At 40.4% G+C, this 27609-nt stretch overlaps 1 protein-coding gene across 1 annotated transcript; it reads left to right on the top strand.

Annotated features, from left to right (window-relative positions):
• The first annotated feature begins 12886 nt into the window (after positions 1 to 12886).
• ednraa (endothelin receptor type Aa) lies at positions 12887 to 22242 on the top strand. The gene is made up of 8 exons (XM_068588842.1): positions 12887 to 13102; positions 14074 to 14608; positions 16423 to 16550; positions 18317 to 18515; positions 19690 to 19842; positions 20091 to 20224; positions 20526 to 20634; positions 21446 to 22242. Exons 2-8 carry the CDS (start codon positions 14132 to 14134, stop codon positions 21581 to 21583), a joined length of 1338 nt encoding a protein of 445 aa, XP_068444943.1. The 5' UTR covers positions 12887 to 13102; positions 14074 to 14131; the 3' UTR covers positions 21584 to 22242.
• Positions 22243 to 27609: the final 5367 nt, after the last annotated feature.

The raw sequence follows: 27609 nt of genomic DNA, 5'->3' as shown, positions 1-27609 counted from the left end.
GAAATGACATGGTTCAAGCAGCCTCTGATGCCGTAGTCTACACAAGCCGAGTAAGGGAAGCCAAACATAGCTACACAACCACACACACACACACAATGTTTTCAGAGTGTAATTAAATCATCCCATGCTCAGCCCATGGGATCTCCTTTGAGGCTTTCGAGGCCCACACTGACAGTCCCTGCAGGTCACGGGGGTGGCTGTTTTCCTTGGACATGTTTTAGGCTGTATGTGTTCTCTCTGAGAACTGGGTAAAAAAAAAAGACACAAAGTTTTGGTGTCTCTGTATTTTGGACATCAGAACAAATTTCCAGCACAGTCTCATCTGAGGCCCGCACTTTAACACTACAGGCAACCCAGCGTGGATTGAAGAGGCTCTCTGTGGGTGGCCCCGCATCTACAATATGCTCTGGGGTCATCTCAGGTCTTCTCACGTTTTGTCTCTCTTTGTTTTAAGAAGGAACTCACAACGGCAATGTTCGTATAGGACACAGTGAGGTTTGGGATTTTTAATGTGTTCACATCGCACTCCTTGAGAGTGTCACGCGGATGCTCGGGAGCAGGAGGGCGTAGCAGGGAGGGTATTCCTGTTTATGATCGTCTGAGATAAGCACAAGGTCAAAAGGTTAAGGCCAGTACAACATATAGGAAGAATTGCACCGCAATAAAACAATAAACAAGTCATAGATGTGAAAGAAATACTGTTTTGGTCTTTTTATATTGACTTTACTGCAACAGTAGTTGCTCCTCTTTGCTTCAGTGTTGTTGTAATTCATATTCCAGCCACCTGCAGCAGGCATGAGCACAATGCTTCTGAACGACAGTCCATTCTCTGAGAAAAGAACATCATTTTCACCATATTGCATTTATTATGAGTTGTGTTGACACGACAAGTTGAAAATCAACACGTTGTTTTTCATCAATAGGGTCCATATTAGCAGATTAAAACACATTATAAATATGTTTAAACAGCATTACAGCCATGTAAAGTGATACAAAAATAGACGTCACAATGTCTCAAGCAGAGGGGTTGTAATGTTGCATGTTACTTGAGTTATGTTAGTCACAATCACACAGATTCTTAGACGTAATCACAGCTGTTTGAGGTTAAAGCATTGAGGTTATTCACAAAAAGTAAAGATCGTTACATGAACAAGTTCTGTTGCAATTCTGTTGTGAGAAATCGTCTGAAAATGGACTTGAAGAGCAGTGAACCTCCTGCTGATGCAGAGCTTCAAGTCCATCCTCAGGTTAGACGTATTGATGACTAGCCCATTTGAGCAGAGAGCCGGCAGGCTCAGGTCATTAGCCTCGCTGCCGCGTACGACACCAGATGGAGGTGGAGGTTTGGCTGTAGGCTGTGCTGTGATCCGAGACTTCTAAACATGTAATCCACTCTCCTCTGAGGCTCCCTAACCACAGGAAGTCGTGCATGCTGCTCCACTGATCTCATGGCCTCAGTGCACCATAACATGCCTCACCAATAAATAAATATGTGACTTCATGTTTCATATGGCAACAAAGGTTTGGTGAAATGACTTCTAAAGCATTGGCCTCGTGTTGTTTGTGATGTCTGTGTTGCTGGTTCGATGGGAAAGAGGGGAGTCGGTGTATGGATCTTTTGATGTTGTTAGTACAACAAGAATAGATGTAATCCAATTGTCTTCAACGGTACTATGCAACATGAGAGATTTATGAGCTTAAGAGTATCTTTGAGGACTATGATCTCGATTGTAAACCAGATTTATGGGACGCTAATTAGCTAATTAGCTTCCAAGGGCAGTTATTACTGCATGCGGCTGCTTTGCAGGTACTCTTGATGTAATGATTAGATTGTTGTGATAGGATTGTTTCAATATACTCTGTGTGTGTGTGTGTGTGTGTGTGTGTGTGTGTGTGTTAATCCAACTGCCGACTTGTCATGATGTTTAAATCCTTCCAGAAAAGGTTAAAAAAAAAAAAGGTTTTACTGTAAATGATGATACAGAACAAAGGGAACAATTATGGCATGGTAAACAAAACAAATGTCATATACTGATATGAAAAGGGATCAATGTATTAAACACTGGCATATCTTGTTTATTATTATAACTCAATGACTAACATGTAAAGACAAAATCAATCGTCGGTCTGATTTTAATGATGCATTTCAAGTTTAAGGTCATGTGGTGAACCTTGCTGCAAGATGAAAGGTGTTTTGGGAATAAAACAAAGTTCAAGAATGACAAGAATCTGAAATGTGTATTACTGAACATTGAAAAATTAAAAAAAAAATATTTGACTGTTTCCGCAATACCAGATGTTTGTTTTATTTTGTATTTTAAGACAAGAAAAATGTAGTTTTAGCGCTCACCAACTATCAATTCTTAAGGATAGGATATATACAAATGTTGTTGTGGCAGCAACAATCAAAGTTAGATATAAGACATTTAATAAAATGAAATAATAAAAGTGCGAAAAAATGCAAAGTATATGAAGTGTGTAAATAAATATAGTATATAAGAGGTGCTAGGGTCATTGATGTTGATGATTCAATTGATGGAGGATCTGGCCAGGGCTGATATATTATACAGTCCTACTGCAGTGGGCAGGAATGTTCTCCTGTATCACTTAAATACAATAAAAACCTTTTCCACAAAATAATACATTTAATATTGTTATTCAAGAAACTAACATTGGAGATTTGTATGTTTGAGGAGATTAAGTTTCCGACTTGGTGCAGACTCTATGTAGATGCTAAATCCACTGTCGCTGTGACGAATGGAGTGTTTTTTTGACTTCAGGCTTGTGTTGGCACAGCCATGTGTACCATTAACAGACAGTTTTGATGATCTTTCCACTTCTGATAATCACAGCAGCCCTGTAGTTTGGAAGAACTCTTAGAGTAAACAAGCACAGGAAATGATGATGATGATGATGATGATGAAGTCTAAACATGCGACTAGTTCTCTGAAAGCCATATTTCTGACGTTAGCAATGTGTATGCCCTTTGTAAGTCATTTGACTGTTGACACATTGGCTGCATCCTGGTGATAATATTACTGGATGAATTGTTTATTTTTTAGGATTTTCCTCACCAAATTCCCATAAATGCTAATAAATCAGTGAAACCTTCAAACAGCCGAGTGGAATCCAGTCGTTATATGCTTACATGGTCATCTCTCTCTGGACAGCTTTAAAAAAAATATGTTTTCTCTCAAAATATTGTGTTTCGCACATAACAACCAGGGTTGTCACCAATGCTGGTTGTGAGTTTCATGACCAGGAGTTCAAGGCCCCTTCACAACGCGACCTTCAGGACGCACTGGATGGGAGTCAGTCCCTGCAAGTCTGAAGCCATGACCTTCTGCCAGAAAACGGTGGATCAGCCTCTGGGTTGGAGAGTGAGTCACTGTCCCAAGCGGGGGAGGTCAAGTATCTCATGGCGAGGGTAAAAATGGAGCATGGGATAAACATGCGCTTCGGCGTGGCGTTAGCAGTGCTGCTGGCTAAGTTCCAACTCTCACCTATATTCATGAGCTTTGGGAAGTGACCGAAAGAATGAGATTGCACATACAAGCGGCTCCGGAATGAGCTTCCTTCGTATGGGGGCTGGGCTCAGCCTTGGAGATATGGGTGAGGAGCTCAGACATCCGGAGGGAGCTCAGAGTAGAGCCGCTGCTCTTGGGGCCAGCTGAGGTGGTTTTGAGGGATCTGATCAGGATGCCTCCTGCACGCCGGAGAGATTACATATCTCGTCTGGCCTAGGAACGCCTCGGGGTTTCCCCAGGAGGAGCTGGGAAGCGTTGCTGAGGAGAGAGACGTCAGGAACACTCTCACGAGCTTGCTGCCCTCGTGACCCGGCCCCCGATAAGCAAAAGCTAATAAATGGATGGACATCAGACATAAATTGTGTCCCATCATCGGTCTTTTTCAACCCAGGGACCTTTGTGAAACCACATAAAGAACTTTGCCTTATAAAAGCAGGGAGTTTGCAGTTAATGGTGACTCCAAACATACAGTAAATCACTGGGTAGCCCTGCCCCGGCCTGCCTGGCACTGCCCGTTTCCTCAGCTTTGATCATCGAGCACAGGAAACACCAGCCAATGTGGGAGGCTTGGTTGGTATTACTCAGTCCACACTGAGACTGATTGCATGAGCGGCACGTGAAGAAGAAGGAAACCATTGTGATACAGGGCATGAAACCAGTAGACACTAAAGGGCGGGGTATAGAAAACACAATATTATTATTATAACTCTGAGAAATTGTCCATTATTTTACAGTGATCAACATCTTATTAAAGGTTTATGACATTTTCTGGCACTAATGATTAAATCAAAAATCATTTAATCACGCTGACATCAATCCTAATCATAAGCTGTTATAATGTCTGCAACGAAGACAGGGTTGCCAGATTCACAGTAAACAAGAGCATGTGAGTGTCTTTCAGCGGATTGTTTTGGTTTGGGTTCACTCACATCAATTTCATCTCCATTCAGTGCAGGCATTGGTTTTCAAAGGAAAAACTTGGCTAGCTGGTGAATATAATAAAGCACAATAAAGAGGTCAAACTGTCAATATATATATTACCCTTAAGTAGTTGAGTAAAGCCAAAGCAGAGCCACCGCTAAATATTAGGACTTCTTGGACTGAAATTCATTGGATGGACACAATTCCCCAAAAATGCTATTGTACTCTCTATTTGCTGGGAATTTTTTTCATGGATTTTTCATTTTATTTTCATAGATTTGTGAAACTTGATGCTTTGCAGGCCATTAGGGCTTTCATTCAAATGTGAGCTCACAACCTGGCAATGCAAAGGTTTTTATGTATGCATTGTAAACACTTATAAATGATTAAATAATCCTTAACTTAGTCAACAGAGAGGTAATTAAACAGTTGTGGATGCCATATTGTAAAGTATTACCTGCTGAAGCAGATAAATAAACAATTATCTCGGATTTTCCTATTAGCTGCCGCACATTAAAATGATATTTTCAGGGTTGAGTTTCAGTTTGAAAACAAGCTTCCTGTTTTAATTGTCTACACAGGTGGGCCTCTAAGTACGCTTTGACCCTCAGGGCTGAATGAGGGTCCCATTATACAAGTCAGAGGTCAGCTTAGTGCTTGAGGCGAGTTGATCTGAGCGGTGTTTAGATATGCATATCCCATGAATCACAGCAATCACAGCTAATCAGTGTGAGTATGCGTGGATTTTGACATGTGAGGCCTCAGAGGTGTTAGTGTTTCTATAGATTTTGTCTTAAACCGTGAGGTATTAAAACAATGAAATGGTAAAAACAAAACACCATTCATCTAAACACAAGCCTTTATTCATTATCAATAGAACGAAAAACAATATTGTAATGTTCACCGCACACACAGAGATCACAAACACACAAATAGGCATTCAAGGCACATCTCATATGATATCTCAGCCGCTCATCGGAGACATAATCAGTGCCAGATGGTGTCAGCCTCCCCTCTAACCTTTGACAGCCCCTTTCTCATGAGCACAAGAAGGAGCGATAAGGTCCGGGGAGCTGCTCCGCTGGAGGAGGAAAACTCAGAAGGAGGTCATACAGTATGAGGAGCCAGATGAGGCCAGGAAATCCCTGTGGTCTGTTAATCAACACAGAGGAAAAACAAAATAAAAAAGGAGAGGCGATGTATCATGCGCGAAGGCTTCATGAGATAACCGCAGTCTGCAACACTGCAGCTCTTTGACAGCGTGATGATATGAGATGTCAATAAACATCTCGAAACACTGATTATCTTCAGTCTGTGTATTCATTTTTGGGGTTTTCCCTTCAGGAATATGGGTCATCTGTGCTTTGGCTTTAATGGAATATGCTGACATTATTTTCTATCTTTCTTAGTGTTACCAAATACCATGAAAATGCTGTATATTAATGTTTTTTGATTTGGCACTCAAGCCTGTTGGTTCCTGATAGAGATATACATCTTTAAAAACAGGCCACAAATAGCTATACCTCAATAAAAGAGAGAAAAAAAGAAATGCACAGTAATTTCCTAAAAATGCTGGAAACTGTAGTTTTTAGCAAACATGACTCAAACAGTGGTACGTAATGCATTTAAGGACTTGGAGACCACTGTTGTGTGTCGTGTGAAACCAAAAGTAAAAGTTGACTGTGGCTCATTGATCAACAAAGAAGCTCTAATGTGCACAGTGGCTTTACAGGATCAGTTGTTTAGTTTAAAATATTTTTCAATGATTAGAAGAATATCATATATTTCTATCCTTATCTTTAAAAAATCTAAAATCTTTAAAGATTAAATGTGAAAAAAGCAAATTGTAAATTTCTTTTTAAATCAATTGGCTCAGAAACACACAGTCCGGCTGCGAGTGTGTCTTAATACCGTGACAGGTGCAAGGCATACAACAAGTGTGTGTATGTGCACCTGTTGTAGTGTTTAGAATAGACCTCTGCTTCTTGTTATTACCTCATTATAACACAAAAATAGAAATTTGATTATCCTTGTGTCTGGCGGGACTACAGCGGTACTATTTCTGGTCTTGTCTTCATGTGGAGGGTGTGTGAGTAAAACATATCGCCACAGCAGTCTGCTTCAGAGATTAAGTAATCTGGAATATCATTTTAACATTTGAGGTAAAAAAAAAAAAAAAAGTTCTCTGTGATGCCCCATTACCTACAATTTACTCTCAAATGTGAAAATGTTAAAACACAAACTCCACTTCATTAGCTTTCATGAATCTTAAGTATTCATATTTAGAGAGACATTGTGTTCAGTAGTTTAATAAGGAAGTCTTTCTAAAGCAAAACAAGCGGGCCGAATGGCTGACATCAAAGCAAAAAACAACACTGCAAGCAATCAAGGGAAATAAGTGGAGGGATTAAGTGTTCTGGAGGCAGGAAAAGGGGGGGTCAGGCAGGACATTGGTCCAATTAAAATAGCAACTGGATATGATGGACAGTTGGGAACAGACTGGGAGGAAAGCCTGCAGATGGTTGACAGTAAAGATTCAGCCATTTTCACGGTTAATCGTTTTGTTTTCTGACAAACTCTTTTCCTAAAAACACTGCGGAGGGATGCAGTTATCCTATGAAAAACATTCAGGATAGTTGTCTGATAACAGATCTTTATCAGGTAACAAGCTCGAACAGAGCAACATCTGGAAGTTCATCAAGGAAGCCCCATCCGTCTCTCTTGACGGAGGTTTGTTATCGTCAGTTTTTTGGCCACTGGGTTTTCACAGCTGTGTTTGCGAGTAGCATGCCACGTCTAAATTGTCCACAGATGTTTTTTTCAAACGTAACCTACCTGAAGTGGAGACTGCAAAGTGTGGATCACGGCTTGAGCGGCAGTTTCAGATGTGGGGATGGCTAGGTTTTTTAAAAAAAAAGAGAATGAAAAACACAGAAACGGCTTAAAACCCGTCCTGTTTGTAGGTCAGACCGACATGGAGTTATAATTATGCTCCAGACATTTTGAGTATGCACTCATGGGCTTTCTGATAGAGGAAAGCAAAGTACGATGGGTTCAGGCGCTTGTGTTTATCAGCACGTTTAGGGTCTGTTCGACAAGAGCCAGACTGTACGCAGGAATGTGTCTCGGCTGTAAGTGCCGCGTCAAAGACGCCACTATCAGTTACTGTGTCACACTGGATCTGTATATTATTGCAGCAACTTGGAAAAATGAGTAGCAATGGCTCATTTTTACAGAACAGATCTCGCTCGGTCGAAATGGTTTCATAATCCTCTCACATGAGAGCCTTCTTACTTTGCAGTCGCTTGTGTATTTTATAGTTTCATTTTAATGCACTGTTTTCTTCCCAAATTGCAACATAATTATTTGTTCAGTTATCAGATCTTTGGGTGATTCCTGTAAAGTGTGTCATCATTAAAACCTCATTCGCATTCAAGGTCACATATTACGCTCATTGTCAGGTTCATGCAGGTTTCTACGTGAATATGTTTACAAAATAGATATATTTAATTTATTTTTTTTTCCTAATACTGTGCATACACTTTGTTTTAGTGCCTGTCTGCTTGGACTAATAGTCAGCTAAGAGGTACAACAAAGGACCCAAGGACATAGGATTCTGTTTTTGTATACGGTAGCATGCACTGCAACCACTTAGACACCAAGGCACTCCGTTACTGTTATATTTCCTCCATAAGCTCATATTTGCCTGTATCTTTCATTTCCTGAAATAAATAATAGGCTGATATTAAAAAGCTTGCCTCGTGTGTGTGCATGATGTGTACAGTTCCCTCCTATCCCTTGAGAAATAATGCTTCCCCAAAAGCTTTGGTGTTTTTCAAACACCATGTAAAACTATTTTTCAATTTGCCAAAAACTGTTTGGTGGGAATGCGATGCTTCTGGGATCACATTTTTTTTGTATCAATGATTAAACATTTCTGCAAAATGACAGCGTTACCTTGAGACAGCTGGTGATAACAGAATAAAAAAAGGTGGGGCAAATACAAAATGGTTGTTGTTTTGTGTGCGCTGTATAACTGTGGGCTGTAAGTTCCTGCTATCATGAACGTTTATAAGAGCTTTATGATCCGTTACTTTAGATCAGTAAAGATCCAAAGGCCTTCAGCCACATCCAATCACAATGCTCCTGGACATTGCTGTCTCCTACGAATAATGTTATTGAAGCGCCAAAGAGACTGCAGAGAATCTGGATGGTTTCCAACATTACTACAGTAACAACAGAACTTCAGGTTTTTTTTTTATTAACTAATGAATGTATTATATGTAAGCAACCTCCAGGCACAGCCATTGCAAACTTGTATTTGTCCTCTTTGGCACACGTTTCATGCAATAAAAAAGCATATTAGGGAAATTGTAGGAAAAAAGCCGGGGAAAGAATCATCGAATCAACTTTCACTATTTCAGAAATTAAAGTTGTAAATTTACCATAAAACAAAAGGTAAGAAAGAGGACAAAAGAAAACATGTATATGTATCTTTGAGGACTTTTGCCTCTCACAGAGGCCTCCCTTACCAAATTAATTACCACTGTTTTGGACCAACAAAATTGAAATGGCGAAAGAGTTCATGCTAATGCTTGCCAGTGACATCTACTCAACGCAAGGCAGAGCAGAATTCGTCTTTTGCGTTTTGCAAAACAAATAAGGAATAAACAGGCATCGCATTATTACAATCTGTGTTAATCTCCTACAAATGTTTGTTGTATTCGACACGAAACTGGCAATCACGCTCGACCATTTATGCTCAGCCTCACCTCCTCCCCGATTCCAGTTGGCAGCGCTGATGCCGGTAAGACTGAGTCATCCTTTGTAAGTGGTTGGGAACTGTGAGGCGCTGTCTGGTTGGAATGCAGTTCTGAGATATGAAGCAAGAAAGATTTAAGTGCAAAATACACTTGATGCACTACTGCGGTAGGGAATCCAAGGAAATAACTCATAGTAGCAGTAATTCAAGTTCAAGTTCTGTGTTAAATATCATGCTGCTGATGTCTAGTTTGTGCTTTATGGATACGCTCTGTGATGCCAATGAAAACACCTGATGTACTGCTTTACTTGAAGTCAGCATAGTGTCTTGCACCTGGAGCGAGATGTAAGTTTTACTCATGCAGCCACTGTGCATTACTTAAAACTGACCTTTTGTTGTAGCTCAAGAGATGAGAAAAGAGAGGGAAAACTAACTTCAGCCGACAATTGTGAATGCGCTCATGCTTTAATTGTTATGAGGAAAACACTTTGTCAAAGATAATGAACTGAGGGGCTAGCCTAGAAGTAGTTGTTTCTTTGGACTTATCATAGTTGAGTTGCATAAAAAGATAACTTCCACTTGCTTTCCATTAGCCACACACGTTTAGATAACTCAAGGCCAAAGTAAAGAAAGTTGCAGGAACTTTACAACAGCCAAATCCTGGAGAACACCGACTTCTCCGCGGGCTCTTTTCATCAGATATCGTCATCAATGCTTTGACAAATCATCCCTCCCCCTAATTAAGATAGTCTGTTCATGTTATATTGATTAATTTCTGATGAAGTCGAGTGCTGGCACTAATCAGGCTATTATGAACATTCCTCCATCAAGAATCACATTTGTTCTTTTTCTCTCATGCTGTAACTTTTTTGTTTGTGCGGAGCATATGTCCCAAATTAATAAAGCCAGGCAGTATACTGAACCCTCTTAACTCTGTCACTGCTTGTCACAGTAGAATTAGCCTCAAACTTATTCTCTCTCTCTCTCTCTCTCTCTCTCTCTCTCTCTCTCTCTCTCTCTCTCTCTCTCTCTCTCTCTCTCTCCCTCTCTGTTCTTTCTGTTTTCGCGCAAGTGTCCCAGTTAAGAAATTGCTTACATCCCACTCAGTCTGGGGCTGGATTGAAATTTCCCATAGGGTATGTACCAATATGCAGAGAGCACACTTCGACAGATGCCATCAGAGAACAAGCATATGAATTACCAGGCAGCCTGCCATCTTTGAGTTCAGACAGAATGGCATTAATACCTGATTACGATCCAAACAACAACACAACAACAACATGAAAGCCAAAGCTACTGGGAGCAGGTAAAGGTTTCATCATTTATATATTAATGGATTTACTAACAAAGACTCTACTACCCCCTCAAAAGTTAAAATGTCATGGAAGCTGCCAACAATCCAGGGACTTTGGAAAAATAAGGGGTGGGGTGGGTGAGTGTGTGTGTGTGTGTGTGTGTGGGGGGGGGGGGGGGGGGGTAAGATATCAGATGCCGTCAGCAAATCACGTTCCAATAAATTAAATATTCGCCACTGCTGACCATAACTAATTCAGAAGCCATGATAAATTCATGACTACAATTAAAGAAAACACGATCGCTTAAATTTTAAATGGCTGTAAATATTGGCATTACCCAATTAAGTCACATTTGGCTGTAGGAAAAGTACCTGCAAATGAAGCATAAAGCCTGAACCTATACATTCTAGGAGGAAGCGTGGAAGTTTCATTCAAAGTTTTAGTTTGAATTGGAAAGTTACATTTATGCCTTTAAAACACAACATACATAGACTTTAGTAAATATTTGTAGTTTACAAAATGTTTCCTAACATTTTTTAACTGAACTTGAAGTGTAATGGCAAAGTAATCAAATAATTTAAACCGGTTCATTTAATAATGTTTGTATGGTTTATACTAGGCCGATGTTATTCTTGCATTACAATATAAAGTTAAAAAAGGACAGCATCGATGGTTTGTTTAAATTACACGATCCTTCCCCGACGTTGAGTCGCTTCTAACCAGGAAAACTCACATATTTAGTTTGGATGACTTGGTCAAAAGATAAGCAGTGTGTCACATAAGGTGTGGCTTCATGTCAACAGTGAACATTTGAAAGTAAAAAACATCTCAGCAGGTAAAAAAATAGAGGATTAGAAACACATGTCGTCTCAGAGGATATTGAGTGGACGCCCTTTGACACTGAAGGTCTCAGGGAAACATATATACATATATATATATATATATATATATATATATATATATATATATATATATATATATATATACTTTGATGAACTGTAAATGATATGATACGCTCTTCACGTGAATAAAAGTCAGCATGGGTTACTATAATTATAATTCTGTAAAATATATGTACTTGGGAGCCAAATTTTATGACAAGTTGGGTTGAGAATGAAAATTGTGTGAAAGGTGATTGTGATTGTATCTGGTCTGAATTAGACATCTTGACATTAAACATATTGAAGTTTGTCTACAAAATCGACTTATCGCATCAGGCAATTACATGAATTGATTTGTTTAACGTACTAAGTGGAAAATTGAGCGCTTTCAACAAATACGGACCGAATTCGGCCTGGCAGGAGCGAGAGCATATGCTTTTTTTAATTGAGTGGTTTTCCCCTTTAAGCAGTTGCTGTGTCAGCTCTTTGTCAGTGGGAAAGACGAATCGGGATGTCCTTGATAGCCCTCTTCCTGCTCTCAGCACGCATCATGATAAACGGTCCATTTTGGAAGCCATAATGGACACTGATGCAGGAGCACTCTTCCCCCTGAACATTGAACGGTCTTCTTCTCTCTTTCAGACATTCAGTCATCTCACAGTGCGCCCGCCTGCGTGTGTTGTTTGTTTTGCTTTTGCATGCAAGGAAAACGAATTAATTGGCTTTTCTCGGATGTTCATATTTTGTCATTTAGACGTTTGGTAATTGAAGATAAATCTCCTCTAGACTGAACCACTTTACCCCAACATTTCAATTTAGCACCAAGTGATTATCCCCATTTTACAGCTCACATAAAGCTTAATTACAACACGACACGGGAAGTTCACGTTTAGCAAGAGTACGAAAGTGTGATGTGGTCCGGCCACCCACGCAGCGGTGAGTCTGTAAAAGTAAAGGCAGTCTTATAGATAGCTCCCACTTCCCGTCTCAGTTTCCCCCCTTCTAAAATGAGGCAACATCACAACACGGACACTGACTCCCCCATGCTTTCCTTCCTCCCATCTCATCTCGGCTGCCTCTCGTTTGAGGAAACAGTTGCATGTAAAGTATACGAGACATCATGGGAGTCAGAGAGGGATCGAACGAGAAGGTAGGAAGGATTTAAGTAAAGGGCAGATTGGAGGGGCGTTGGGATCCCAGATGCCCTTGGTCCTGTGAGTGTGTGTGTGCGTGTGTACGTGTGTGTGTGTGTGTGTGTGTGTGTGTGTGTGTGTGTGTGTGTGTGTGTGTGTGTGTGTGTGTGCTGCTGTGCTTGGGAGATGACTGTCAGCAGGCGGTGCCTCTGAGAGAGAGGAGAAAGGGGAGTGTGTGTGTGAGGGGGTTGGGGGTTGGGGAGGGGGGGTGGAGATTTACTATCCCACCCAGTCAAAGTGTCTCACACACAAACACACGCAGAGATACACATAACCTCACACACACACACACACACAAACACACGCACACACACAGACGTACTGCAAACTCTCCACAGGAAACTCTGAGCCATAATGCGAAGGCACCTCAGAGCAGACGGGTGCGTTGCTCAAACCAAGTGGGATACGGTGCGGCTTTGATAGTGCGTTAATTACTCATGTGATGTGATACAGATGTCTGGGGGCTTCAGCCGAAAGTTTGCCTGACGGTTTCCAAGGGGGCCAGGCAGACATTTTAGAAGCGGTAGGTGAAAACCAAATGTATTTATTATTTATGGATGGATCAGTTTGCGTGCTGTCACAGATCCCAGCAGTGTCGTGCTGATGCTAAACTGTGATGCTACTTGAAGGGCTGGCTGCTAAATTGTTCTTTGTGTACTTGGTGACAGCTGGGACTTTGAACAGGAAGAACTCTGGGCTATAAGAGTTGCCTGTGCTGGTGACATGATGAAAAGGGCTTCACTATCGATCTGACAGTTTGAAACTTTAGCTGCTCTTCACCAAGAGTTTTGTGGAGTGAATTACTCTGATTTTGTCCAGAAAGTTTGCATTTTGCTCTTTGTGACGGCAGTAAAGGAAGAGGTCATTATGTATAGACCCAAAAGGTGATTCCAAAGTTTAACTACAGTTTATATTTAGTTTTGTACATCTGGATCTTCATTAGATTTTCATTTCTAACCTCCCATGCTTGCTTTGACAAACATTGACAGGAAATCAGCCCAGCGGCACTTCTTTCAAGTTCTTTGTTTGTCAACCACATGTTTAAACCTTTCTAAATTAGAAACAGAGGGAGAACGCAAAAGCCAGACAATCATTCAGTTGCAGACACACGCACGAGGCTCACTGTGAAAACAAGCAAAAGAGGCTTCACTGCGTTGCTGCAACATTATTGACACAAAGCCGTAACCGACTGAGAACAAACAAGATGCCCGATGCGCTCTGCTGATGCCTCATCTTGAACCGGGGGACTCTAACTGGTCCTGGCATCTCCCATCTGTGCCCCCGTGGCAAAACCTTTTTGAAGTCTGGAAGACGTTGTTTAACTTCCTCACAGCTTTTGAAAGGACAGTAATGCTGTTTAACTTTCTTGTAACTGATACATCATATTCCACTTTGGTTTGATTTTCACTGCTGGCCAAATGCGATGAAGTTGTTGGAAATGCAGATGTCAATAACCAAGTGTTCCTCTTGTTATTTCTTTTCTTTTCCCACTAGAGAAAGATTGGTACCGTCTTTTCAATCAGTAAAATCACAGCGCCAAGTGTGTTCCATAATGGGCACCCCAGCTGTGCATATGTTGGTGCTAATGGCCTGTATGGCAGCCAGAGGAATGTGCCAGATAAACAGAGCTGTAGCAGAGGAGGACTCTCTCCCAGGCTTCCTCGTCCACTCCACTCTCCAGTCTCCGGCTTTCTACAGCACCGCCAGTCCCAGCGCTGGCCCCGGCCTCCACCTGGGGGCCCCGGGCGCCGAGGCACAAGCCGCGGGATCTGGGAATAACACTGTCGTAAAGAGGTCCATGCGACCTCCGGCGTGCGCTGTCAGTACTTCAATTAATAGCTATTTCAAGTACATCAACACCATCATTTCCATCATCGTGTTTGCGGTCGGCCTGGTCGGCAACACCACCCTGCTGAGGATTATTCACCACAACAAGTGCATGAGGAACGGGCCAAACGCCCTCATTGCCAGTCTGGCCCTGGGGGACCTCATCTACATAATCACGGGTATACCCATCACTGTATACAAGGTACAACTTTCACTCGGTTGATGCACGCTTCATTAAAGTCCTGGCATCATTTTGAAAGTGACGGTGTTGATATGATGAAATGCAGCGCCAATGGAGGTGATACGCAGAGATAACATGGAATATTACAGACGGGAGTAGGGGTGGCGGTGGGAGGGGGAGTGGGAAGGGGTGACAGGGAGCGCGCATATTGACGGGAAAGTGTAATCAGTCGGACGCCGTTATCTCCCTTCGTGTGGGCAGCTCGGTGGTGAGAGGAGCAGGGATATGGTTGGCTTATACAAACACTCGAATCAGGCTGTAGTCACACGAGCCCGTGGCCTTGTATTGACCCGGAACATTAGTCACTGACCCACATCTAGAGGTTTTATAAAAAGAAAGAGAAGTGCCTATAAATCACTCCTCAAGTGATAAATCACTTCTTAAGTGATAAATCTGTGATAAATCACTTGGGGAGTTTTGAACTCAGTTGCTCATTAAAGTCCCATCTATTGTGTTTTGGACAAATGAAAGTTTAAAAGTTTGACTAATTCTTTAGTATTAAAAAAGAAATGTACTGTATTGGAATTATCAATACTGATTTCTTTTACAGCATCAGAAAAGAAAAGCTTACATTTAGTACTTGTCTATAATTATTGTCACTGCATTTATATCCAATTTTTACATTTCTCTGAGAGCAATAGTCGGTTACAATTTTGTGTTTAGATTTTTGGTGACTCAAAACACATTTGTTTACTTTTGGACTACGAATTGTGGCCTTTAGTAATAAAATTGTTTAACGATATGAAATAGGCTTAGGGATTCCTGTCTTGGGTGAATTTACACCAATAAATAGTGTTGTGCGTTGGATAATAATCAACAACAATAGCAAAATGGAGTCATCGGTCAACTTGATCTTTCCAACGTGTTGTGGGACGCCATTTCACAAGAAAGATATGGGAAAGCCACCTGGTTAGAATTAACTCGGGAATTGGGGGCGGAGCAACATGTGCCAAAGGGAAACATTAAAAAAAAACCTTAACTGGGGAACAGTGTAAGCACAAACAAAGAGAGAGCCACGTCTACACTGTTGAAACCATGCTGCAGCCCCTTGTTCACTTCCTCGGGGCTGTGGCAGAGTTTCCAAAAATAATCAGCAACTTATAAACTGAAAACCGTTTCCTCTCTGCGGATCTTCAGTGCTCCTGAGAAACTTAAACAGCACAAACAAACAATGACGACCACCATGAGCACCATGAAGTGCTTCTTCTGGCTTCAGCTCTGGGAGACGCTTTTAGCGCAGTTAGCATCACGCTGGAGGAAAAGACCACTTTGATGGAGGTCTCAATTCACACGGCCTGGTCTTGATTTCTGGAAGGAAGTCACATCAAACGAGGGGTGTGCTTTGCGATATGTTTTGGGAGGCAGTATTTGCAGGAAATGTGAAAGGTTTTGCAAAAGCCGTGCAAAGTTATATCAGCTGATGAGCTCCATATGGTCCATGTCAGACTAAACTCACTCTGACGTTATGATGACGTGGACAGGTCTTTGAAGTGCCTCCATCTGCAGGGAAATTGCCTTAAATAGATATTACGACCGCTCGCGTGAACCCGGTCACAGACGTAAGATTAAAAAGTCTGCTCGCAAAGGACTTGTGAAGACAGATTACTTTATTGAAATCATTTACTTTGCTTGTACTGACACATTAGAGAAGCCAAACTGGGATTTGATGGCACGTTAGTGTGAATGTTGAACAATGCATGCTGATATAAATGTGATTCATTGCCTCATGAGAAAAGTGTTTATGTGACAGTCATTGCGTGTGCTTCTTCCACCAGCTCCTGGCGTCACGCTGGCCGTTTGACGACAGTGTTGTCGGCCTGTGTCTGTGTAAGCTGGTGCCCTTCCTGCAGAAAGCCTCTGTGGGCATCACCGTCCTCAACCTGTGCGCACTCAGCGTGGACAGGTCAGCGCTTTCACACGCCACACGACTTCCTTATGTACCTTCAGGAGCTTTGACAGCAAGAAGTTAAAGCGAATGTCCTGCTCTGCGTAAGCTTCAAAAAAAATCCCCCAAAATACATTATTAGTACAGTGTGCATAATGTGTATGTGGTGTTTAGATATGAATGTTAAAGTAGGTTTTAGAGATGCATCATTCTCCAAAATGTATTTTATATTCTCATAGAGGTGGTTTTCCTTTCATAGAGACAGGATAAGGAGCAACTCTCCTCTGGTCTTGTAAAGCCAGCCCGAAAAGCCTGAGAGAAATGTTCCAGATGTGTTCTTTCATAGCTAAAGAAAACTGTTAAATCAATGGGGTAAAAAACTAAACCAAATCTATTTGGCTGATGTCAATTCATGCATCTTTCACCCAGCTCCAGAAAGCTTTGCAATACTTGGCCACAGATGTGTTATGGTTATATAATTTGGGTGGTTATGCAAAGCGGATATTTGTGTTGGGATTCCAGTTTAAATGAAACAAAGATTCGGTTGGCTGAGATGACGATCACTTTCGGGAAAGGTTAATACTTTTATTTGTTTCCTCTGCGTTGGAAACGTGCATGATGAGCTCTTCTATGAGGTGCACCTTAAACTCTATATTTAATGTTAATATCCAAAGCATTATCTTGATGGCAAGTATACTGACAACATCTTTTTTTTTTATATCTTTTTATTAATACCTTAATAGAAATTCCATATTGAATAAATGATGATCGTGAAGTGCTTAAGCTTAGTGGCATCTTACTTTGTGCACGAGACACAACTTCAGAGATAAGAGGTGTGCTCTGAACAGGCTCCAAGGTTCAACCAGGAAGACATATTTAATGCCCTCTCTTATGAGAAAAAGACTGCAATGCTTTACAGTTGTGTTCCAGAGCAGATGCTCATCGTTTGTTTCCAGGAAACCTGTAGCATTATGTGTGTATGTGTGTGTGTGTGTGTGTGTGTGTGTGTGTGTGTGTGTGTGTGTGTGTGTGTGTGTGTGTGTGTGTGTGTGCTTGTACTTGAGTCTCTTTTGTATTTTTGTCTTTTCAATGTTGGAGGAAGAGAAAAAGGTAGATACATTACCACTTAGTGAAATATAAATGCCGCCATGTTGTTCAACAGAGAAATTCAAATGTGTCATGAAAAATATATTGTTTTTGCCATGAAATCTTGATGCAGGATTTTACTAAAACATTTCGACAAGTGGTTTCCATTAATGAAACAAACAAGCAAACAAGTATTCAGTGCGTGGGAAACACAAGCCGGCAGACAGACCTCTCTGCCAACATGGGCCAGTCTGTTTGGAAGCTTCACAAAAAATATAAATATTAGATATTCAAAATAAACAATTGATCATCTCGCCTCATTAATTCTTAACATTTTGATATTCTTTACTGACTGAGCAGTTTGTTGTGCTTGGTGTGCTGCCATGCATGAGGAAAATGTTGTTAGCTTTGTCAGTCAGGAGAGACAAAGTAAATGATGACTTTAATGGTTTCTATTTAATGATGGAGCTCAGACTGAAAGCTGCCGAACTCCTGCAGCCGTGTAATTAATATCAAGACATAACGTGCTAAATGTGTTACGCTATATGCTTCTATCATTTTAATTTGACTCTCAGGAGTGCTACATTATGACCATTCCTGATGCAGTAAATCACTATCCCCTATAATCATTTTACTATAACCCAATCAATTGAACACACCTCCTCCATCTGTTCAACCTCTGCATCCGCCCTTCACAGGTACAGAGCCGTGGCCTCCTGGAGCAGAGTCCAGGGAGTGGGCATCCCTCTGCTCACCGTCATAGAGATTTTGTCTATCTGGTTGCTGTCGCTCTTCCTGGCCGTGCCGGAGGCTATCGGATTCGACATGGTCACCTTCGACTACAGGAACGAAACCATACGCACCTGTATGCTTAACCCTAAGAGTGACTTCATGATGGTACGCTATCTTTTATCATTTATGGATAAGAAAATTGCTGTTTAGCGCTTTTTTCGTCCCAGTGTTTTCCTTGTGTTGAGGCCAAGATGTGCTGTATAGTACATTGTGTCAAGACACCAGCAGGAGTTGCATTTTGCACTGAATAGACACAACATTCTGGACAAAGGAGATAAGAAACCCACCTGCATGCACAATCCTGAAATGTGAAAGTGCAAGTTCAGCTTCATCTAAGTTTTGGAGTAGAGTATCACTTTAAGGGATACACCGTGTGTACTTTCTCTCTATGGGATTGTGGACCTTTTCACATCCTTGGAGCACATAATTGATTGCAGGCCAAGTGCAATTACTGAGAACTGGAATCCCGGGCCTCAAGCTAAGCCACATGTGCGTCCATCTATTCCATATGTACGAAATTGGAGTAATGTCTTTCAGATATCAGAAATGCAATGCTGTGGTCTACAAAAAAAACAGTACCATTCAAGGAATGGTACATGAATTGGAACATTTTATTGAAAATATGTTCAGTTTTTTGTGGGTTCATAAGGCCAAAGTTTAAAGTTGATGCACAAAAAAAAGTGATTGTTATTGCTTTTTACAGAAATTGAGCAATACAGTTCAGTCATGTTTGTAGAATTGTGGCATTGCCGTTCGAAAGAGCATACTTTTATATTTTTTACAACCACGGAGAGCGAGACAGGCTACAAGTGGATCTGTTCCGACTTATAACAATGCATGAACATGTGTAGCACTCACATGGACTGAAATGGCACTGCAGTGCCGGGTGGTCTGGTGGTTCAGGTCTGAGTCGGGTTCAGTTACATAAGCATAGATTGTTGTTACTGGGATCATACCTTCACAAGCCAAATCATTTCAACAACTTTCAATTTAACTTCAAATTCAAAAGAAAAACGGGCAATAACAAAACAATGAACAGAAAGATGCATGAGGTCCAATTAGATCTTTGAAATCATCTTTCTATCAGCGTGAGTCAAAGCGCAGCCAGGAAGATGGTGAAGTTGTGTGGACGAGTCAATGAAAAGGGAAGTTTGGACATAAACTGTTGCTTGAAAAACCTCAAACCTTTTTTTACGTAACTAAAGGGTCACACAGGTCATGCAGTCGTTTCAATTTCAATTGATTTTATATATATATATTCTGTGCTTTTTTCCGGCAGTTCTATATGGACGCAAAGGACTGGTGGTTGCTTGGCTTCTACTTTTGCGTACCCCTGACCTGCACTGCTGTGTTCTACACGCTGATGACCTGCGAGATGCTCAACCGCAGAGATGGCAGCCTTCGGATAGCCCTCAGTGAGCACCTCAAACAGGTTGGGCAATGCTTCTAATTACAATCATGTAACTCTAATAAACTGACATACGGTCGGGTGTTTATCTCACTAACAGCACAAGGACATTTGTTATGTAGCTTTATCATCTGATTCTATTTTTTTCAGGAGTACAATTCCATTGGCTCAGTCAGCAGTTCAACCCCATTGTTCTAACCTCTAACTTTTGATGACACAAACGTAGTCGTCTCCTCTCTAATGATGGAATGACACTTGTTGTTTCTCTGCAGAGGAGGGAGGTGGCCAGAGCCGTTTTCTGCCTCGTCCTCATCTTTGCCCTCTGCTGGTTCCCACTGCACCTCAGCAGGATCCTTAAGAAGTTGGTTTACTACCAGAATGATAAGATGCGCTGTGAGCTGCTCAAGTGAGTCATTGGTGGAACAAACTCTCATACACAATTTTTACTTGATCTAAAGGCAACAGAGTATCCAAATACCATGGAACTGTTCTGTGATTTAGAATTTTTACATTTCATTAGCTGCTTTTATCCAAAGCGTTTATGTTTCTTTGTGGGTTAAGAAAATGGCAGCACCCTTAAGTTTACAAATCCCCAATGAATATACTTTTATAAAATGTATCCTGGTCCAAATGCAAATAAGTGTTTTGGTTCTCTATAAAACTAATTATCATCTCCCTTCTTTCTTTTTTTTCCTTCCTATTTTCAGTTTCCTGTTGGTCCTGGATTACCTCAGTGTCAATCTTGTAACAATCAACTCCTGCATAAACCCCATTATCCTCTACTTTGTCAGCAAGAAGTTTAAAAACTGCTTCAAGGTACATCTCTCCCAGAACAGATGGATGTTAATATATTTAACACACACAAATGCTCATTCTTTATCTCTCTTTCACACACGCACGAACGCGCACACACACACACACACACACACACACACACACACACACACACATACACACACACACACACACACACACACACACAGATTAAGTCTGGCCAGTAAAAAAACAGTGAACTCCGGCCTTTTGTTCATGACACAGGGGATTGTGATGGTGATGACATTCCCTAAGCAACATGTAAAAGCAGACCCGTGATTTATGTATTCACTTTGAAGGGCTGAGGTCACACATTGCAAATTGTCAAACGAACCTGGGCGGAGATATACCAGGTCTCAAGTTTGCACATTAAAGGATTTGTGGGAGGGAAGTGGTGGAGCAAACTATAGAGAATAGCTGCCGCCATCAGCCGGTTACCTGAGCTTTGCATGAAGACTGGACATAGGGGGACACATATGGCTTAAAAGTCACAGCTCTGGATCAAAAAGTATTTGGGCATAAAACAGTAACTTGATGGATTTACACTTGTGCTTTTGTACAAATCAAACAAAAGCGATGGGAGATGAATTTGCTTACCTTTGGTTCTAGCTAGTCTTCCTGTTTTCCCCTGATTTCAGTCTTAATGCTAATCTAAGCTAATGGTCTCCTGGTTCCAGCTTCACATTTAACAGAAATATATGAGTAGTATCAATCTTCTAATCTTACCACTGACAATAAAGCTAATGATTGTATTTTGTCATTTCTTGAACTATTCCTCAAATGTTTCTCTCTCTCCCTTCACATGTTCTTCAAGTCGTGTTTGTGCTGCTGGTGTTATTCTGACAACCAGCTGAGCAGCATCGGACCCATGAACGGTACCAGTATCCAGTGCAAAAGCCCCGAGCCCAACAACGTCCACACTGATCGCAGCATCAGGAAAGACAGCGACTGATCTCTCAACTCATCTCATCTCTATTTTCAAGCACTTCCATCTATCCAGCAGCTTTTTAAAATACAACAAACGCATACCATCGAATATATACATCACAAAGTACTTTTTCAGACAATAAATGCACATCCTTTGGACCACTGAATCTACAAATGAGCCTGGCAGGGATGGATTAGGAACTGGAGATAAAAGGAACTAATAATGGATTTGGTGCACAATGCTCTGAAGTTGCCCGGAGCCCCTCAGGGGGCTAAACTTCCTACGACAAACTCCTTGTATTCCCAAACCCACGGACAGTGACGCAGTAGCGTGAGATAAGAACGGGGAGAGCGGGATGAGGAGGACGAGGACTCTTAACAGGATGCAGCTGAGCGGTGACTATAAATTACTCTCAATCAGAAACAAAGAGTGCTATTCCTGTAAAGGGCAGCACTACTGGGAAGGAAGCGCAAAGCTACAGGAAGGAAAAAGGAGACCGCTCGCTGTCAGAGGGAATGATGGGAGATGAGCATGTGCTGTCCCCATGAGTTCGCTACTCATTGATGTTGGAAAATAGGAAAGCATGTTACCGACTCGAACAACAATTCATTTTCCATTAAACTCACACTCTTTATTCATTGAGCTACTTTGAGGTATAATTAGAGGAATGTTTTAAAGTTCATTGGCTTTCCACTGCTTGACAAAAAAACCTTTTCTGATAAATCAGGTAAAGAGGGAAAATGTCTTGAAACAGAAAGATGCATCCTTTCATTGAGAAATAAACTCCCCACTATTTCTGTTTACTGTTACCATGGTCCACAGACATGAAAAGATTTCAGCACAGAATCACATCTGGTATTAGAATAAGCCAAAGTACACTGGCACAAAACCAAGTGCAGGGTTGAGCGTTCTAAAGTGGATATGGTACAACTCTGCATTTCCATAGCACATGTCAAGCAAATGATGAATATGAGGTAATGCATTATGACAGGTCTGATATCACCAGAGACCAAACGGACAGGAATTGCAATGGAACAGACAGGAATTTGCTTTTCTATAAACACTGTGAATTTTAACAAATATACTCAACAATACCTGTGACTTTTATGCTTGTATAACCAACTGAATATATATGTATATGTTTGAGTCCACTTTTATAAAGTGTTATATTACAGTAATAATAAGTATTTCACTCTGACAACATTACCTGTGTAATGACATAGGCCGATGAGTTTTTAATGGTGGTGGTAAATGTTTTATATATCAACGGAATTGCTTGAGATTTGGGGAAAATATCCCAAGAGTTAAATGAGAAGAATGATACCACTCTCATATCTGTACAATCAATATTTAGTGATATAACTATAGGATTTGCTTAGTTTAGTATGAGTACTGGAGAAAAAGGAAACTCTTGCAGTGTCAAAACTGTTGACCAAGGATGATAAAAACCCACTTACCACTACCTTTAAGTGGTTAATCAACTGCTCGCTGTTTCTCTTCTGCTTTCAGTCTTTATGCTAAGCTAAGCTAACTGGCTTTATATTTAACAAACACACATGTTTGTGGTATTGATTTTGCCATCTAATGCTGTGTTCACACTGCAAACAACAAAAGCAACAAAACAGGCCAAGGTTATTGAGCTACATTCACAATTCACCATAGATGTTTTGCTCAAGCGTTAGCTAGTTGAAGCTGTTTGGTCGTCACACTGAGAACCGGCTAACGGCATTCTTTTAGCTGGAACGAAACAGGGTGAAACGAAAATATTTGAGTGGCTAACGCTTCACCGCGTCATTTAAGCGCCAAACTTTGAGTTGAAGTGTGTCACACACGTCACTGTCGGTCGTCAGTTTGTAGCTTCGTATCACCGGTTTCTATTGCCAACGACTTGTAGCCTGTTGCTGTGTCACAGAGAACAAAGCATAACTTTGTTAAGCAAGTGAAAAGGAGCATTTTTCCAAAATGTCAAACTGTTGTTTTAATGAAGAAATCATATTCCACTACCAAAAACTATACTGCCTTATACTATTTGATATGTGAATACATGCAAACCTGTGTGTGTCTGTGTTTGTGAGTTAGCAGGAGTGTGTGCGTGTGTGTTGTGTGTACAGTTACTTGCACTTCTTTAGTTGAGGTGTTTTGCACACTTGTGTTCAATAGAACAGGAGATATATGTAGGCTACTTTTTTTATTTTACCACTATCCATTGGAGCCAATCATAATAATCTTTAGAAAATGGAATTCATACCTTGTTTGTTGTCATTGATGCTGCTGCTTAAACCAATAAATCAATTTCCATCTCCACTCCAAGAAACTAGAACATTTATTTCACCATCGCTCGTGTTCTCCAGGAAGTCGAGGGGCCCCTTCTGTTTTTCATTTGCGTCTGTGAGAACGAGGCGTCTGGGAGTGATTGGAAGCACACTGTGACCTGCTTGGCCGCTGAGCCCTTAGGGTTGCTAATGTCAGCGGAGAGGATGTGAACAACTTGGACGGTGGGAATTTGATACACAAAACTCACTTCTCATCTGTGTTGCCAAAAGAGAGTTGAGGAAAGCAAAATTCGACCATTACTTTTTTACTTAATTATGTTTTATTACTTATATGTGTTTGTTTGGTTAGTTTTGATGTAGAAGGAATATATTTTTCTTACAATCAAGATCTTAATGGTCGTAAACTAATAAAAATGTATGAAAGGCTGACTCACAGTAATGAAAGTAGCACTTGATTTAATGCACACAACCTCATTTCAACAAGTTTATTTAATATAATATTTTTCTTTAGTCATTTAATGAAGCCGTAGTTGTATTAAAACAGAGGATGTGTCAACTTCTCACAGTTCAGTGTCTGCTCTGCTGTGGCTAAGGTGTCATTAACCCAGGATTACGCTCTCAAACCTTTCAAAAAGAGACAACCACCAGAGCCACGTAGTCACTTACACAAAGTTGAAAAACACCCAAGTCAAGCAGAACATTGGCTTAATCGGACATTGGCCTTTTATTTGTTTTAGCGGTTGGGCGATAAGACTCAGCCAGGTCATAAATGTTATGAAACTGCTCCTATGCATATTCCTCACATGAAATCATCCCACAGTCAGTTTAAAATGTTTCCGCGAAAAATACAGAATCGCTCAAAACGTTGGTTGCTGTGACATACTGTTAGGGTAAACGAATCACAGAATAAATTAAAAATATATTAGGATGACACATGTTTCAACATATTCATGCTTTTCTGGGAATTGAGAGAGAAAAGATAGTTTGAGGGAAAGTGAGGCGGTTTCAGCTCAATGGAATTTGGTGAGAACCATATTTATTGCCAGCAGGGAATTCAATAAAGTCAAATATATATTTATATATTGAAGGATCACAAAGGTCCAAAGTTGACTCAAAGCTTATTTAGATGTGCTTGTTGATACAGACAATGTGTTCAAAACTGATCAAAGTTCATGAAAAAGACAATGGAAAGGCATTCTCTATAGGAGAATATATATATTCATGTTTATTCTTAAGGGTCTGTGTGGGACAATAACAAAGTAAGTGAAGTAAAATAAGTTTTCCATTTTGTGTTAATATTGTCACAGCCTCCCTTTCAGATTGTGGCAAAAACTGGATTATGCTTAATAATAAAGTACATTTATTTCCAACTAGAAAGGTGCACTAGGTGTAGAAGTGCAGAGCTCCACCAGATGTGTTTTTGGATAACAATGGAGGTGGCACAGAGGTATGAGCTATATTAGGCTTTGGATAGCCAGTATTCTTTAAAGAGCTCAGAGCTACAGCCCTTGATTTTAAATACCCAGCGTATGAACTTCTGTGACTCCATCTCACTTCGCTTATGTTGTTGTTCAGGAACAGTTGAACCGAAGTGAACAGCCTCAGTGAGTCTCAACATTTCCTGACGCAAAGGCCTATGGCAGACGTATTAAGATAAATAAGTAATTGTTGAACAATGGCAGTCTTGTGTATTCCTCTGACAAAGGAGGTGCACTTTGGATAATACATTATAACTCAGGAATCAGACAGTGTGTCTCCTCCTTTGTTGTGCATTGATTATTGTTATTCCTCAGACCTATCCATTCTGCTTCTCCTGTCTATGTGTGTTTCCTGCAAGGCACATACTGAACGATATATTTCAGCCTACAGTTATGGCTATGATTCAGTGAGACATAATGGACGCCACATCCTTTATGCTAAAATCTGTTTTGGATCTGATCAAACACAGCATATGTTTAGCTACCCTGCCCTTACATGGCTGTACCCTGTATGCCACTTTGCATGGCAATCCCTCCAAGCTATCCACCATGGCACTCGCTTGCACGACTTGTGGCGAAGACCATTTCTAATTCATAAAAGCCAAAAGGATCAATTCAAAATTTATGAACAATCTGTCCTGCTACAACCAGTGATTTCTGTGACTGTGGGGCAGTGGAGACGTGGAGCAACAGAGACGAAAGTTCTGCCTCCTCTCATTTTACAGTTAGACACAGACACAAATACACCGAAGCATGTGCACATACACGTGCGCATGAGAACAAAAGGTAACAAGGAGGTTCTGATGGATACGTTTTTTCTTCTAATGATTTTGTTAATGCAGGATTTAGATTTAACAAGATATATAATATGAACTTTAAACAAAAACATGGGCAATTTGGTAATGGAGCTGTGCATTCATTAAATATATGCTTATTGGAAAAGAACTGCGCAATGAATGACGGTTATTTTCTCCATTTATCACATGATTGAGAGGTTTACATTGTATGTAAAGCATCATTAAAACTTTTTGTCATAACTGTTTTAAATTAGTAAAAAATACTAAATAATTATATTAAGAGGAAAACATATACAATGCTTTATTGACATGTATCTGTTTCTAATGATTAAAAATAATGGAACTAATTCAAATTTAAATTATCCTTGATTTTTTTAGATATGGCTCCAACAGGCCTGAAGACACCTGCCACTACAACGTCAAAATAGTTGCTCTGGTGAAGGACTGTGTGGATGCAGTTTTACTGATTTTATATGTGTTGTATAACTGGTTGAATTGCACAGACACGTTATCATATTTAGTATACCATATAATGTGTATCATATGTTTTAACCAGGGAAATTTTTATTAACAGATACTGAATAGGTGTATTGACACAAAGAGCAGGCTGCTTCAACAAAACTAAATGAACAAGCGAAGAGAAATCTTGAAAAAAAAAATTCAATTATCATGTATTTGTCTGATATTTTTCCTTGTTGTCCAAATATGAACAAGACTTTTAATCATATAGACTATATTGATCAACTTTGTCAATACAACTATTTTAGGTCTTTACAAAGTTTACAGATTAATTTAGGCATTATAAGTTTAAGGTGTAGGAAATTAAAGAAAAAATATTCATTTGAAAAATGGAAGATTGATGCCACCAGTAACCCACAACAAATCGCATAAACAGCCAAAGCAAAGTGACACATTTTCACAAATTTGGAAATAGACTAACTGTGACATATAGAACCGTAAACATGGTGACTGGTCTGAGTCTACTACGACCGATTTTAGGTCCAATATCTCGGTAATTGTTAATTCACATTGCCATCTGCTGGCGAAAGCAAAGATCATGTGACCAATAGGAATGCAGCACAACCACACCAGAGCTGTATGAAGAGAGAGTGGAGTCAAATGGGGCGGCTGTGATAATTAGTTGTCAAATAAATAAATGATGAGTAGGTGTAATAGTTCCCTGCGTTGTTGACATACAGTATTTTAGGCGAAAGTTAACTTGTTTAAAGGACCAGTCTGTGAGATTAAATGTATATAGTGGTGAGGTCGCAGATTCCAAGCAACAATAAACCCTTTTGATCGATCCTTCCTTTCCATAGACATCTTTAGGATTTTATTACTACAAGGAGCCACTCTTATCAATAGTTTGTTCTTTTTCATGACTATACAATGGATTTTTGTTTTAAACATATAAATAATTAAAAAAAAACATACATGTTAAACAAGATTAGAAGTTATTTACAGATATAACTAAATATTGTTTCTCGGGCAGTAACAGTAAT

The sequence above is a fragment of the Clinocottus analis genome, unplaced genomic scaffold (assembly GCF_023055335.1).
Source record: "Clinocottus analis isolate CAN_PGR_092001 unplaced genomic scaffold, fCliAna1.0.p SCAF_22, whole genome shotgun sequence".
Lineage (NCBI taxonomy): Eukaryota > Metazoa > Chordata > Actinopteri > Perciformes > Cottidae > Clinocottus > Clinocottus analis.
The sequence above is the reverse complement of the archived record's forward strand: the minus strand, read 5'-3'. Positions and strand labels throughout refer to the sequence as shown.